The 16,128-nt window shown below is 43.7% G+C and overlaps 1 protein-coding gene across 1 annotated transcript in view; it reads left to right on the top strand.

The window, feature by feature from the left end:
* The first annotated feature begins 6,475 nt into the window (after nucleotides 1-6,475).
* The window catches only part of RAB38 (RAB38, member RAS oncogene family), a 57,045-nt gene continuing 47,392 nt past the window's right edge, over nucleotides 6,476-16,128 (top strand). Inside the window, exon 1 of the mRNA XM_006197507.4 lies at nucleotides 6,476-7,243. Within this exon, the coding sequence (XP_006197569.2) occupies nucleotides 7,042-7,243 (202 nt within the window). The 5' untranslated portion in view covers nucleotides 6,476-7,041. The remainder of the gene's footprint in view (nucleotides 7,244-16,128) is intronic.

Below are 16,128 nucleotides of genomic sequence, written 5' to 3' on the forward strand. Positions count from 1 at the left end.
GAAACCTAAAACACTGACACTGTGTACCTACTGAAGAGGCCTAGAAGGAGTCATTACATGATGACTGCTGGGAATCCTCCTCCAAGACCACTCAGTGGACACCCTTTTTTTTTTTCTAATTTGTTTTCTTCTTTTGAAAATAATCATATTCCCTATAAAAATAAAGTGGGAAACATAGGAAAACAGAAAAATATATAATAAAAGCAAAGCAGTAATTTTATCATCCAGAAATCATCTCCAAAAACATATTGGTGTATGATTTTCTAGAACTTTGTGCGTGTGTATGTGGATAATGGAAATTATGTATTTTTATGCCAAACTGGGTATATATTTTATAATTTTTTCCCAATTTTAAAATGCTGTGAAAAAACATTGTGACTATTTTTTTTCCAAGCTAATCAATATTTTTCTTAAACATCATTTATAAAGGTTGTATAATACGCCATCCCATATTTATAGCATTGTAATATTTAACCTCATGCATATTTAGAAAGCTTCTTTTTTCTGTAATAAACAACACTGTAATATGCATTCATGAAGTTAAATTTTTACAAACGTCTCTCTCTAATGATTCATTATCTTAAATTCCTACAAATATAATTTTTACATCAAGGGGCACAGACACTTTTGAGGTTTTTGATGCATATAATCAAATTTCTCTCTAATAGCTTTTTCTTAAATTATAATCCCACTAGTATCATATGATAGTGCCCGTTTCTTTGCATCCTTATTTGATATTGAATATTTTTAGTATTAAAACATTTGTCAATTTGAAAAGTGAAAATTGGAATCTCATTATTGTTTAACTTTTCCACTTCTATTACTAGGGCAAAATAATTTTTTGCATTATGATCAGCTTTTTGTTTTTCTTGTGTGGTCAATTGTTTATTCATATCCCTGTTCCTTTCTCTCTTTGGAGGTTTGAAAATAATTTATAAGAGCTTTTTATATACATAGTGTATTCTCTTTTGCCTGTCTTAAATGTCACAAATTATTCCCCATTTTGCATTTGCCATTTGTCTTGCTTCTGGTGACATACATATATATATATATATATATATATATATATATATATACACATACACATACACACACATATATATATACCCACTTAAAATGTTTTTCTTAGAGAGGGAGGGAGGTAATTAGGTTTATTTATTTATTTATTTATTTAATGGAGGTACTGGAGATTGAACCCAGGATTTTATACATGCTAGGCACATGCTCTCCCCCGAGCTATTCTCTCCCCCTCTAAAATGTTTGTCTTTTTATGATTTCTGCCTTTAATGCTTAAAAATCCTTTGCCTACAGTAATATTGGATCTATACCTTCACCATTATGTTCTAATAGTATTTTCATGGAGTAGAGGAAATGCACTAAGGAAGCTGAGATAGCATCAGAGGACTCAGGCTGATGGGATGGGTGGCAATAAGGAGGGAGGGGTCAAGTGTGACTGAGTTTTCAGGTTTGGTAGATTCTGGAGAGGGTGGACCCAATGACTAAAACTAGGAATACAGGAAAAGGAACAAGTCTGTTAGGGTAGATAGTGACTTCAGTTTTGCACATGTTACATTTGAAACGTCCTCCAGAAAGCCTAGCAGAAATGCCCAAAAGGCAGTTGCAACGTGGGTGTGGAATGCAGGAGTGAGGTCGGGGTTTTAAGTAGGGGCATAGAAATCAGCAGCAGACACTTGATAGTTTAACAGCATTTTCTTGCTGAGCCCCTCACTGCATTACTTCCTTTCATCTTCTGACAACTTTGGGAGGTAGAAATTATTATTCTCGTATTATACATGAGGGGAGAGGCCAACAGAAATTAAATTACTTTACTGAGGTCTTATACTCGGGTAGTGGTGGACCTTGAATGTGAAATCAGTAAGTCAGCCTGGTTGCTGAGTTTAATCTCCTGCCAGTTTGCTCTCCTGTCAAAGGAGTGCGCCAGCTCCAGGAGGGAAAGTCTGAGTCCCGAGGATGGAGAACCGCGCTCTCGAGGGGTGGGCAGCAAAGAAGGGGAGAAGCCAGTGAAGGCATTCGAGAAGGAGGCAGAGGGCCGTGTGTGTGTGTGTGTGTGTGTGTGTGTGTGTGTGTGTGTGTGTGAGTGGTGTGTGTGTGTGAGTGGTGTGTGGTGTATCCGTGGTGTGTGGTGTGTGTGTGTGTGTGTGTACACCCATGGTGTGTGGTGTGTGTGTGTGTGCGCTGAATGACATTCTAACCAGAATACCCACTGTTTGATGGCAGGGGCTTATATCTTAAATATTCTTGTAGATAAATGAAACCTCACTCCTGACCTTGACCGTACAAAAATTCTGTCACAGTGTTTTACGTATAAATATTTCTTGATTGACACTCTGATGGTGTGTCAGTAACTTTCTGGAGTTATCCAAGACCACACCAGTCCCTGTGTCCAAACTTGCTATGAACGAGGGGCTCATTCACAGGAGAATCTCAGTATTATTAAGCCATTGAGTTCTCTGCGAGCAGCAGAGGTGGACTCCTAGGTCTATACTCTCTACACTGGCTGGGTAGGATCACTCCCACAAACGAATAGCATGCCGTTTTCACTCGTGTTGCCTTTTTGCCTGAGTTGTTGAATGCATGTGAGATAAAGCCTTTTATCTTTGAATCATACATTTTCCTTTTCCTCTTTTATTAGATATTTCCCCGCATAGGTAGGACTTTGTAAAATATACAATCAACCCCGTTTCCTTACAGCTTGAATATCTAGTAGTTTAGCAGAAATAAAGCTGGAATAGAAGCCTGGGCCTGGATTGTATTGCATGCCAAAGGAGTGTGGTAGAGTAGGAAAAGCATGGATTTAGGAATTATTCATCCCTTTTGGGCAAATTATTTAAATTCTTTGAGCCCCATTTCCCTCATTATAAAGTGGGGATATGTATTAACAGGGTGGTTGTGAGGGTTAAATAAAATAACCAAGATAAAGGGCTTGGCCCATTGTAGGCGCTCAGTACAAGGAAGCTGGAATTCTGAGTTCATATAGAATCATTTTGCTCTATGTCCTTCTCAGATGCTTGCCCTTGGGCCATTCCATAGCTCATTTCCACCCATTCCTGTTGGGTGGATGAAGAGGAAACTGAGTCCTAACTGAACCATGTCTGTCCCTTGCAAATCTAACATGTGTAGCTATGGTACATAATTTTACTTGTTAATAAATCTACCACTGGAAATGATTTAGGGCATAATCTGGTTTTCTTGGTCCAGACTCACTTGCAGTCATTTTCTGATGATAATCAATAAAGATCCTATTCTAGTTTTTCTTTCTGATGAAAAAGTCCGACATCAAAATTCTGGTAGACTGAAATGTGTTCATTTCCAGCACTTCCCGTACAGAATCCATCATGGACTCTTTCCAAATAATCTAAAAATTATTGCCTACTTCCAGACAACTGCTGCACCCCGGAATCAATACTGGATGTTAGCACAGGTTTTAGACAAGCCTAGCTGATAAAAGGGGAACTCTCTGAAGATGACCGAGAAATGAGCTGCAGCCTTAGCTTGGCAGAACTATTTATTAAAATAGATATTTAGGAGATTTTTCAAATGCCGCTCTTAGTGGTAGATCTCATTTGAGAGCTTTGGCCCTCTGCTTCAGGAATGAACATTCTTTAGGACAGCCCTGGCTAGTTCCTGTGGTTTGGTGTAATTATTAATAGTGCCTCCTTTCACTCTCAAGAGTCCCAGTTTGGATGATAAATTTATGGTCTCCTCTTACGGGCGTTTTCAGAGTAAAGTCCATCCCTTTGAAGATTGCATTAATCTAAGAAAAATTACCTTACCTTTCCTACAACAGGGTATTTGGTGCCCTATCTTGCAGTCATGTAAGTATTTTTTCAGAGCAATAATTAAGAACCACATAAGCTAATGAATAACTCCCTCTGGCTCTCTTATTGTTGAAAACAAACAAAGTAACTTCATAGGGATGAGCCTAAGACAGCAGGCCTGGGAGGAAAACACGAGGGTCTCACGTTCATGGTTGCAAAGACATTTCCAATCATTTAAATTAGTTTTTTCACTTAATATGTGCAAGAATGTGTCCCCACCCTGGACAGCAAGGAAATAGAGTCTTAGAGAAATCTGACTCTGTGCCTTCTGAAATGGAATACCTTTCACTCTTGAACTCTGAGCACTTGTGGTCTCATACGCTTTTTACAGACTTGAGTCACCTGCCTTCTTATTCTTCAAGAAAGGGTGTGCTGTGGTTTAGCAATTCGAGGGTAGTAAGACTGTCAAAACATTCCCAGAGATGCTTTGAGAGTTACTGTGGAAAGCAGGTTTCCACAGTGCACGGCGGCTGCTGGGAGGAGGAGCCACAGGGCACAACTCCAACCCTTTCTGTCTGGTGGGGAGGAGAGCCGGCTTGTCAGGATAAAGCCGGGCATCCTTCTGGACGGCCTGAGGCAGATGGATTCTCAGGTTGAGAGAGATGGGTTCTTAGGAAGCCTTGTAATCTGGGGGTAGAGGGAAGATAGGAGGCAAGGATGGTCTACTTGTTTGCTAATGCCCTTTTCATCTAAAGATGCTCTGGCCTGAATCTAGTTCATATTCTATCCCCACCTACCTGGCTTCCTGTTTGCAGCCTAGTTCTGAGTAAAGGAAGTAAGTGCAAAGCAAAGCCAGGGAGCACAGAAAAGTTTGCCCTCCAAAAATGTGCTTGGAGAGCCCTTATCTCGGGGGAAAATGCACAGCAGTTGAGAAGAGAACAGAGCCACAAAACCAGAAGGGAACTACGGCATAATACTTGTTTTGACATGGTCCTTCCACAGCCTTCCCCCCAAATCTCCTTAAGTGGGGGTGGTGGGGGTGGAGCACAGGACAGAAAACGCCACCTCTCCCGTGACAGTGCCATACTGGGGGTAGTTAGAATCGGCTGGGGATGTCACTCTTGCTGGAAGATGTCCAGAAGACCCAGAATTCTGATACTTTAGAGTCAGGAGTACTCTCCAGAGATCTTGCAACCTGCCCCCCCCCCATTTTACTCAGGGTCTTTCAGGATTTTACTGAACTGTGAGCCTGAGGTGCTCACCAAGCCACTTTAGTCTAAAAGACTTAAAAATTATAAACTGAGAGTCATTTCTTTCCACTGTGAAGAATTGTCATGGGACCTAAATGAATGATTCTGGAAACAAACTGCAATACTTCCTGTGCAGCCAGGGAGCTCGCTCACCGTGGCTGGCCACTGACCCCGGCATGGCAGAGGGATGCCCTGCCCCCGGAGAGGCAGCCAAGCAAAACTGAAGCTTCAGGACTGGTCCTCAATTTTGCATTCTTTTGCTTAAAGAGACCCCTTCCCCTAATTGTCTGAGCTTCAGGTACCAGAAAACCTGCATCTTGGCCTGCCTGCCTGCACAATAAATCTAAATGTCTGATGCTCCAACAGATCAGAAGAGGAGAGCAGGTGTGGGTGAGGATGACTCAGCCTGGACCCAGCTGGGAAAACAGGCTGGGGCTTGTGAAGAAGTTGGATCAAGCATAGCGCTGAGGGCTTGCTCACAATGACATCTCAAACTTCCAGCCCCTCCTTGCTTCCACCACCATTAGCGTCTTGCCCAGACCAAACGTGTCTTTCAGCTGCAAAACCAGTGGAGTCGTATTTTTGCCATCATCCTTAATTTTGCCGGCTCTCAGAATGGCTTAAGCACCTCTGGTTTGTGAGTTCCCACCCTCCCCTCTCCCCCACCACCAAGTGAAGCCACATTGTTGGCCAGACTTCTAAGGAGGTAGAATACTTGGCCCACTTATTAGATATAATACTCCTGGTGTGTCCCCTTGTGGCTAGAAACCAACCAATGTATTAAAAAATGTATTTATTTACTCTTGTCTGTCTTGTCTGCCTATGTTATCCCTTATCATCCTAAGCACAAATATAATATTGGTTAAAAGAATGAATGAAAAACACTAACAAAACAACCTCTTTGGCATGAAAGACCTAGGTTTGAATTTCCTCACCAGCTGTTTGACCCAAGGTACATGACTTAAAATGTCTAGGCCTTGGTTTCCTCATTTGTGAAATGGGAAGAATAATGGTATCTATTTTTAAGACTGCTGGGATGATTAAGTAGCAGATAGATCAAAGCGGGCACAGAGCAAGTGCTGGATAGATGCTTGCTATTATTATGATCACTTGAAGTAATCTGATTCCGTTCAAATTGTCTTTCAGTGGCACTCAGAACATTGAAAGGAAAGCATTTAGGGTTCTCCTGAAGGATAGGAGAGGAAGCAGCTAAAAGCCGTGGATGCCCTCAGCATTTTCAGCCCAATTATCCTCCTGGCTAGACCATTAATAGCTGAATAGGTGTGCAGGTACTTGGCGTTCACACTTTCAGGCTTAGCTCAGGCTTAGCATCACCGGGTCACTGCGGAAGAAAGCCGGCTGGGGCAGCTCAAATGACTTGCCCAAGGTCACTCCCCTTAAAAACCAGGGCATGCAGGACCCAAACCCAGCAGTGTGCGTCCTGACATTGTATTCTCCGCCGCCTCTCCTCCAAGCTCGCTCTACCGTGTGGGATGGCGGCGGGCGGGGCCCATGACCTCAAGGGTCCTGTGTTCAGCCGGGCTTGTTACCACCATCTCCCGCAATTCGCTTAACTTTGTAAGACTCAGGCTCGCGAAACTTGGAAAGTAAAACCCACACCCCCAGCGTTGTGGCCTAGATCACAGGCGAGAAAAGCTCTTAGGAAACTGTAAGCGCTGTACGAATAACCTCTGCAAAAGACATTGGCACCTGAGCCACGCCCCCCACCCCCTTTCCAGGCCCCGGAATCGCTCTGGTCTCCAACCCTCTCCAAGGGCGCACGGCGCGCCGGGCAGGACGGCGAGGAAGGAGGATTAACCCTTGGGCTCCTGCCTGGGCGTTTCTCCAGGCGGCGGGGGAGGAGTTCCGCCCCTCGGCCGGGTCCCGTCCCGCCCCGCCGCCTTCGCTCACTCGCGCCGGCACTCGCCCTCCTGGAGTCTCTCCCGCCCAGGCCCCGGCTGCGCTTCCCCCGCCCGCACTGCACCGCACCGCACGGCAGGCGGGTCCCCAGGATGCAGGTCCCGCACAAGGAGCACCTGTACAAGCTGCTGGTGATCGGCGACCTGGGCGTGGGCAAGACCAGCATCATCAAGCGCTACGTGCACCAGAACTTCTCCTCGCACTACCGGGCCACCATCGGCGTGGACTTCGCGCTCAAGGTGCTCCACTGGGACCCGGAGACAGTGGTTCGCCTGCAGCTCTGGGACATCGCAGGTGAGCACCCCGGGAGGGGATCCGGGGGCGGGAGCGCCTCGCAGGCCGTCTCCAGTCCCAGGGCAGCGGCTTACAGGCCAAGTGGGAGACACCGATCTGGGCGATGCGGCGCAAGAGACTTTTTCTGGTGGGCTGGAAACTTGGTTTTAAAGAAAAGAAAAAAAGTTTTTCTCTCTCTCGCTGAAACTTCAAGTGCAGTTCCTGACGCTTCGAGGCTGTTGCTTTATCTCCCTCCCACAGCCTCTCTTGGGATCTGTCGGCCAGCGCGGGTCTCCCCAGAGCCCAGAGGGAGACTGTCGGAGTTGCATTCAGTTCTAGGTCTCCTGCTCATTCTCCCGGCGGCGCGGCCGCGGGCAATCCTGCCGGTGTCCTGCCCGCCCTTCCATGCCCGGGGCCACCGAGGGGAAGCCCCTAGACTGGTTCACAGAGGGAACCGGGAGAGTTCCAGACTAGGAGTTTACCAATTCCTGTTTCCAATCTCTCACTTTATTTCAACTTTTGCCACCCCGTTTTCTACCTTTCAGTCAAGCAAGTTTGAGGTTCTCTACTTTGAGAAAACAAGGACCTTTTTCTGTGAATAATGTATTGCAGGTAAACTATTATTTCTCTCTCTCTCTGTCCTCTATGGAAAGGAGCTTGGGCATATATATTTAGGGCCATTTTTGTCTAAGGATCTATGACACTAGCCACAGATTTCCTGATTTGGCCCTAAAATTTTGATTGAGAGATCTCAGTGAAAATGAGAAGCTTCTTCACAATTGTTTGAAATCAGAATTTGATTCCTAGGGTTTATACTGGGAGGTTAGACCTTGCAGTCCAATGGGATGGTGCAGAGTGAGTCTTTGGACAAAGGCTGTTTGTAAACCGGGCATGTCCAACCCCTCATTATAGATCCTGGCTCTGCTGGTCACTGACCTGCTCAGTGAGGGGCTTCAGACAAGTCCCACCAGCTCAGCTGCATCCCTGTTAAGTGGGGAGCGGTTGGACAATGACAGCTCAGGAACCTTCCTGCTCAGAAGTGTTGAGTCCCCTGGGACTCTCTGCGAACCCCACCAAACAGTCCACTTCAGCTCTGCCTATTTCCTGCTCTGTGACACTAGGAACCTTTATAAGTGCTAGACCCAAGCTGGCCATTTCTTGTTCAGAATATAGGTTCATTTTAGCTGGTGCATTTGACTGGAAACACTTCATCATGACGTGAAGTGAGAACAAATGTGGAAAATTTCTGAAAGGGCACTTCTGGTTCTGGGAACTCCAGTGCCTCTTTAATCATGAGCTGCCAGGTCTTGTGATAAAACTCTTGGCATGGGAACAGATTCACGCATTTGGTGTCATCTTTAGCAGCTTTAGTAGCACAGGGGTTATCAGAGTCCAGAAGATGTCATCAGCCACTATCTGATTGGGCTTTATGTCTAGAGAATCCATTATGAGTCTGTGCACTTTGCTGCTGTTTGTTTTAAGGTCAGACAACTCTTCTGGCTGCATCAAAGTCTCTGGGACCCAGGTTTACAATTAGCGTACTGTTTTGAAAGGGGATGTCACTGTAGTTTAGACTTTTGTGTCAAATACAAGTAAGGATGTTATGTAATGTCTGTGGGTCTCAGTGTCCTTACCTAACAGGGACAATAGAAGGATCTAGCAATTAAGAGATGAAATTCCAGAGTCAAACTACTTCTGTCTGAATCCCCTGTTTTACCCGTATATCCTGGACAATTTTAGGCAAGTTCCCTAACTTCCTATAAATCAGTTTTCTTCTCTGTAAATAGAATGTTTTCTCCCAACAAATGAGAGATGAGCAACCAGCAAATGCTAGCAAAATCCGTTAGTACTTTCTGTGTAGGAGAGCTGAAGGATTGCTGTTACATGAGCTACCTTTTTTTTTTTGAACATGTATAAGTGCTGGGCAAGAAGGACATGATACAAATATGCTAAGCAAATCTTAACAACTGATAATTCCTAACAAACGAGGAACACATATAATCTGCTCCCAAACACCCAGCACCATCTTTCAGCTTTATCCACATTACAACATGCTTTCTTGAGCAATTTCATCCCCAAGCTTAGACATACCTCCTGAGTCATGGTTCTGTGCTGGACTGAAGTTGCCGTGGAGGCTGTGGTCACAGAAGTCTGTAAATAAGAAATCGGAGGAGCCTTGAAACGTCAGTTCTACAGACACAGTGGTGTGCACCGTCTCTGCGGGGAACCATCTTTTCCCCGGAGCTCTGTGGTCAGGGCTAACCTGTTTTTGGCAATGTCCAGCCCAAAGGCTGTGTGGGCAGAATTAGAAGTTGGGCAGCAAACAAAGCTGGTTGTGGGGAAGCCAGGTCACTGTGGGAAAGGATGAATGGAGCATGGTACTGACGTGTTTCAAGCTGCAGAGCTAGCCTTGCGAGGAGTGAGTTCATATGAAATTCAGCCTCAACTGCCCAGCCAGACTCCAGTCAGCTAAGTGTATCTTACAGCATCTTCACATCAGCCTGTCAGTGCAGCCTTAGGAATGCTTCTCTGTCTGCTTTGTGCTCACCTCTGGTGTGTGTCTGGGAAGAACGGGCAGAGAAGTAGACGGCCTCGCCTTGAGAGCACTGGGGGTGAGGATGAGGTAGAGGGGACATGCCCTGTCCTGATAGGATGGATGTCAGCTCTGTCTGCTGTCGAGGGAATCTTTGTTCATTTAGACTTTTGATATCCATTTGGGTCAATGCCAAGTAGCGTCCAATTTGTTCAACTCATTCCCATGATGTATGTCTCATAGCCACTTAGACTGGCCAATCTGCTCCTGAAAAGGACTCTGAAAAGTAGCTTTCAGGGCTTGTGAAGGAGGCCTTGAAACCAGCGTGATGAATCCCACAAACCCCACAGGGGGCGGCAATTGCCCTGAATCCCAGTGATTCCACTGCAGAGGAGCATCTGGGTCCACTTCGGGTTCAGAAGCTCTTGATAGAATCAGAGAAATTAAGTCACTTTGCCCAAGGCCACACAGGTAATAAGTGGATGAGCCGAGTTTGACGTAGTTCTGTCTGATCTGGAATCAAGCCATGCTCTTCATGGCCACGGGCCTGTCAGTGCCTGGTGCACAGTGGGCCCACTGGGGTTACGCCCTCTTCCTCTTTAAAAGCATTGCTTCTTCAGTAGATGGGTAATCCTTGCCTTCTCTTTCCCATTTCTCATGTGTTTTTGGATATTAATCAAAACCGCTGTGCTGACAGTAGAAGGAAATGGAATTTATTTCTGAAAATTTGATTCTTGATTACAGGGTTTTTTCTTTTTATAGATTTATCCCTAGAAAAGTAAATAGAAAGTTCACACTTGAGACCCGCCTTTCCTGCCCCCCTCCAGATCTTGGTGCTGTGGTTACTTCACTGGCCCTTTCAGAGAGAACTACACAATTTTGTATAGAACTCTTGATGCGCTTTGGGAACCAGCTGCAGGAACGGGGACAGTGATAGTGAGAGGAACCAACATTTCTTAGGCATTTGTTATTCCTACCGTTGTCCATGCATATTTAATTTTTATTTTCCCAGTAAAATAGCTGGTAGTGCTAGAATTTAAAACTTGGCCGTTGAATTCAGCCCTCAGGTTCCTAACAGGTTTGCTCTATTTCCCACAATTTAAAAATAGAATACTGTAGGCATGTTCTAAATTATAGCTATTCTGAAACTGTAATACTTGACACTGGGCAAGTCAGGAAACCTTGCTGGATCTTAGTTGCCCCATCTTTGAATGGCTGGCTGTTTCATTTTCCTGTGATGTCACATGTTGGAACAACGTTATCTCTGGTGGTCTCCGTCAGCACTGATGTAGTCTCACTGTGCCCAGTTAGTATGTGGCAGCTTACACCAACTTCTTTACCTACTAGCTCTGTGACTCGTGCAGGTTACTTCATGTCTGTGCCTTGGTTTGCTCTCTGTAAACTGGGGACAATAGCAGAAACTGCATCTTAGAGTTAAAAGAATGAGATGAGTTAGTTCATGTAAAGCTGTGCCTGACACATCCTACATGTTAGTATTACTCTTGTTGTTTTAATTGTCCTTATAAACTACTTTCACATACATTCTTCTGCTTGATCTTCCCAGCATCGCTGAGAGTATAGACAGAGCAGGTGGTGTCACACCTATTTTATGTTCGAGATGATCAAGAATCAGAGAGGTAAGGGACTCGCCCAAGGTCACAAGAGCTTGCAAGTAGCAGAAGAGACTGGGAGCAGCAGTTCTGTTTAACTCCATCTCTCATGCATATATGAGAGCGATGACCAAGTCTTTTGGTCATCAGAAATCCAAACTCTAGATTTAAGAAATACAGTAGAAAATAAATAAAGTTGGCAGATAATTTAGCTAACACTTTTTCACCATGTGAAAGTTTCACTGCAAGGCTCTCCTAAATAATTAAATTCCCCTAAACAGTTAAAACAAGATCCAACTTATATGATAAATATTTCCCTGCAGGGCACATCTGTGTGGACTTTCCCCACCCAAGCTGTATGACCAAGAAGCATTGGAGGACATTAACTATCCAACAGGCAGAGTGACAGCGGGAGGTAGCCCCAGTCGGACACCGACTCCCCACACCAGTGGCTGTGAGATTCATCCCGGTCACGTGGTGGGGTTGTTTTAGAGTTTATAAAGTGCTTCCAAGTTGTGAAATTCAACTGAAGGAATGGTTTAGACTTGACCATCTCTTCAGTATCTATTTCTAAAAGACTAATTCTCCAAGTTTTAGAAAAAGGGTATTAAATAGCAACGTAAGAGATCTAAAAATGTAGAAAGAGCTAAATTTGGCAACCACGTGTTGGGCAAAAATCATCAAAATGCATGTCAAGTCTGGCCACTTTCTGCTGGACATCTTATCACCTTGTTTCTAGCATGGCTAATTATAGGTTTTTCTAAATACCATGTGGATTAACACACTATGTGCTTACAAGTAAATAATACGTACACTGAACAAAACAGTGAACTTGCAAAGTGAGGTGAGGAATAGGTGGGAAATGCGCCTCAGGGCTTCTTGCACCGGGGTCATTAGAGAATTTCCATGTGCCACAGGCACACGGGAATTAGGCATGTGGGACAAGTCCCCTCATCCAGGTTTTAGAGGACAGCCCTGACAGGAGGGCACATAGCAGCCTGACCAAGGACAGCGAAGTCATTTGAGAGGAGGGAATGCGGCGAACATCTCATGTGTACGGCTAGCTTCTTCAGCAGCTGTGTGTGTTAAATGTCTGGTGGGTGTTAGGCACTGTGCTAGGTAGTGGGAAAACGAAGGTAAAGAATTGAACAAGACTTGATTCCTGACCTCAGGAACGTCACAGTTTAATGGGCATGATGGCATGAAAGCAAATCACTGTAACAGTAAGTGAAGTGTGTCGACATAGGTGACTCTAGAACACTCTCGTGAAGCAGAGGGTGTCCTGTCCATACCATATCCATCCATTCTCTGAGATTAAACCTGAGCAGACTGAACAAAGTCTCCAGCTAGTGTGGTATTTCCTGTGCTCTTACCTAGAATCAGTTAACCACTCTGAGTGATTTCAGAGCCGCACAATTTGAGATGGAAGTTCATCTTCTGGTCCTCTTTAATTCTGTCTCCTTCTCTTGAGGAGCTCATATGTTCCCATGGCTTTAAACTCTATGCCACTGACTCCAAAACCGTGCATGTAACTTTGACTTCTCACGAGCTTCAGACCTACGATTATGTCTTCTGGCTGGACATCACCTTTATGATATATCACATATATTACAGGATCAATATGCCATAGCCGAGTTGCATTAAAAAATAAGATAGTTGTTTTTTCTATTAGTGAAGTAATGTATGCTCAATGTAGCAAAAATGGAACGTACAAAAGAAAACAACAAGAACAACAACAAAGAATACAAACAGAGAGTATCTACCATCACCCTCTTGATGAAAGTGGTAAATGACGCTGCTTGTAAATCTCAACTAGAAGTATCTCTCACATGGTGGGTCTTTGTTATGTTATGTTAACGATACTACCTTTTACCCAGTCACTAAGGCTTGAAACCTCTGCCATCTTTTCTCCTTCTTTGAGCCACAGAGGTTTTCGATCTCTGGGTCACATAGTGATCATACCTCTCCCGTCACTCTCCTAGACCAGGGACAGCACTATTATTACTCACCAGTTCAGCTGTCATGGCCACATGGCTAGTTCTGGTCTCTTCCTCCTCCGGTTCTTATGTGTACCAAGGTCAAGTTTATCTTCCCAGAACATCACTTTGGTGGTTCCCCATCGCCTATAGATTATATACGTCATGGTGAGAAGAATTAAAGTGGTAGAGATGAGCTGATTGGAGGGATGATGACTAGAAGGAAGACAGATTCTAAGAGCTATTGAGGGAGGAGTTCATGTGATCCTTGAAAATAAGAAGTAAGTGGAGTCCCTGAGACCTGATCAGGTCAAACGGAAGCCCAGGATCTATCTCACCATGGCCTTGTCAGAACACAGTTACTGTCATTGAGAGTCGAAATGATACTTAAATATTTTGTTTTATTTTATTGCATCTTATTTAAAAAGTTGTTTTTGAACTTCAGGATTTGAGAGGTATAAGAGCTTACCTGGGAAAACTTACTCATTCACTTAATAAGCATAGGGTTTTAGGGGTGAATAAAATAGACCACTCTTCACTCTTACGGAAATTGGTTTTTGGTAGGGCATAAAGATATTTAAAGATAATCATGGAGAAAATTATTTAATCACTGTTTTGGTAAGTGCTCTGAGAGAAATGTCAGATGCTAAAGAAAGTCAACACAGGGCACCTACCATAGCCATGATGTGAAGATAAGGCAATGTGGTAGGGATTGGAGGTGGTCCAGCACTGCTGGAGATTACAGTGTGAGGAGGGAAGTGGTGAGAAGGAGCATTTGACGAGTTAGGAAAGGACGTATATGCTAAGCCAGTGGTGAAGAGTGATAATTCCTTACATTTTTTCAATTTATCAACATAGTCTTTGGAGTTTAAACAGTGCAGTGATTCTGGCAAATAGGTCATAGTATTTCCAGTTTTATAGGTGAGGAAACTGGGCCAAGTATAAATATAACATGGTGCCTGGTACATTGTAGTTGCTCAATAAAAGTCATTTGGTGGTAAATAGCCACTGGGATTGACGCTAAAGTCATCACTCACCTGAAAAAATTTTGAGGGAAGTTATCGTATGGTATGTTTAGACCCCAATTGCTCCCTTTTCTGAGGATTAACTTTGGGAAATCCTGCAAAGCTTTCAAACCATTGAGAACCCTTTTTATTTCTTTACTCTTTTTGATTCTGAGATGGACATTCCCAGATGGATATGGTGGCCCTAACTGCTTCTGGGGTAGAAATCAGGTTCATTCCATCTAGGGAAGATCCCTGTCTTCTAGGTGGGTGAACTGAGTAGTCTCCATCAGACTTGGCAAGGTCAAGTCTGAGGCTTTGGCCTACGGTTCCAAATTATTGAGTTCTACTAACTTTTTTCAGCTGTTTGAGAGCTTAAGAAGTTATATGATCCAAAATTACTGTTTGAAAATAACTCAGGCTTCAATTTCACCATTTCCCACTCCCTTTAGTTTTCTATTCTCTGGTATTAGTCAGATCCTATCTTTTCTATCTTATCTTTCCTTTCAGTAGCCATGTCTTCCTCACAACTCATCTGAACAACTGTAGCAGCTTCCTAATGCCCATCCCCTTCCTCAAGATTTCCCACCCATCAGTTTATAACCCACAGAGGTGAGACTTAGCGTGGCATCATCCCGGTTAGGTGTTCTCCAGTTTGGCATCCTTGGGTGGATCCTCAGCACTTTCGGAATGAAAGGCTAAGCTTTTTAGCCTGAAATTCAAGGCCTTTCATGATCAGGCCTCTGTCACCCATTCCAGTTTTATCTCTCATACTGTGATCCTTGACCATTCTGGGTATCTTAAAGTGGCTTCAGGTCAACTGCCTTTCCCTTCATACTGTGGCTCATACAGTTGCCTCTGGCTAATGTCACTTTCTTCTTCTTTGTTCAGATAGCTCCTGTGGGTTCTTTGTCACTCACCCACCTCACCTCCTACAGGAAGTCTCTTTTGAGTCCATGTGACTGAGGGAGACACTGCTTGTCTGCTCCCATAATATCCCATGCTTACTCCAGATTAGACATCCTCTACTACTGCACTGGAATGCTTTTTCCCCCAACCATAGCCCTAGTACTCGGTATGAGTGGATGCTTAATGAGTATTTGTTCAGTAAAAAGTTTCAGTCAACTCTTTCATCATTGTTTTCATTCTAAGACATATCATCAATCTAAAAATTTCTTCAGTAAAAAAAAAACCTTTTTGTTTAGGGACAAAATTAAAGTTTTGTTCATGCTTGAAAGACTTCATAATTTTAGGAACATCGACATATGAAAAATACATATGTTTTCGAATTGATAAATATGGCAATCACTTTCCTTAAGGTGACAATCTGTTTTACTTTTTCACCATAAAAGCTGGAGAGTGGGCTTCAAGACCATTCTTAAAAGCTGTGCTTCTTCATTTAACAAAGTCTTCACAATTTGGAGTTGAAATGTCATTCATTTGCTGGTCAAATGGCAAAACTCTATTTTCTTTATGATTTTGTGATAGCTAAAATGAAGTAATAAAGGAAAAACCTTGAGGGCTCATCAAACCAAATCCCTCATTTACGGATGAGGAAGCTGTGCTCTGAGAGGGGGGCTGTATTAGCCCATACAGCAAGTTAATGGTAGAACTGGAACGAGAATGCAGGCTTCTCTGGCTTATTAATGATGAGATTTGAAGAACTAAAAACGTGGTTTTTAATACCAGATGTTTTGATGTTGTCTTAAGTACTGGGGCACAAAAATAACTTAACTTGGTAGGCGCCCAGCTATGGAAGTTCATGCAATGAAGAAGAGAGGAT

Source organism: Vicugna pacos, chromosome 10 (genome assembly GCF_048564905.1).
Source record: "Vicugna pacos chromosome 10, VicPac4, whole genome shotgun sequence".
Classification (NCBI taxonomy): domain Eukaryota; kingdom Metazoa; phylum Chordata; class Mammalia; order Artiodactyla; family Camelidae; genus Vicugna; species Vicugna pacos.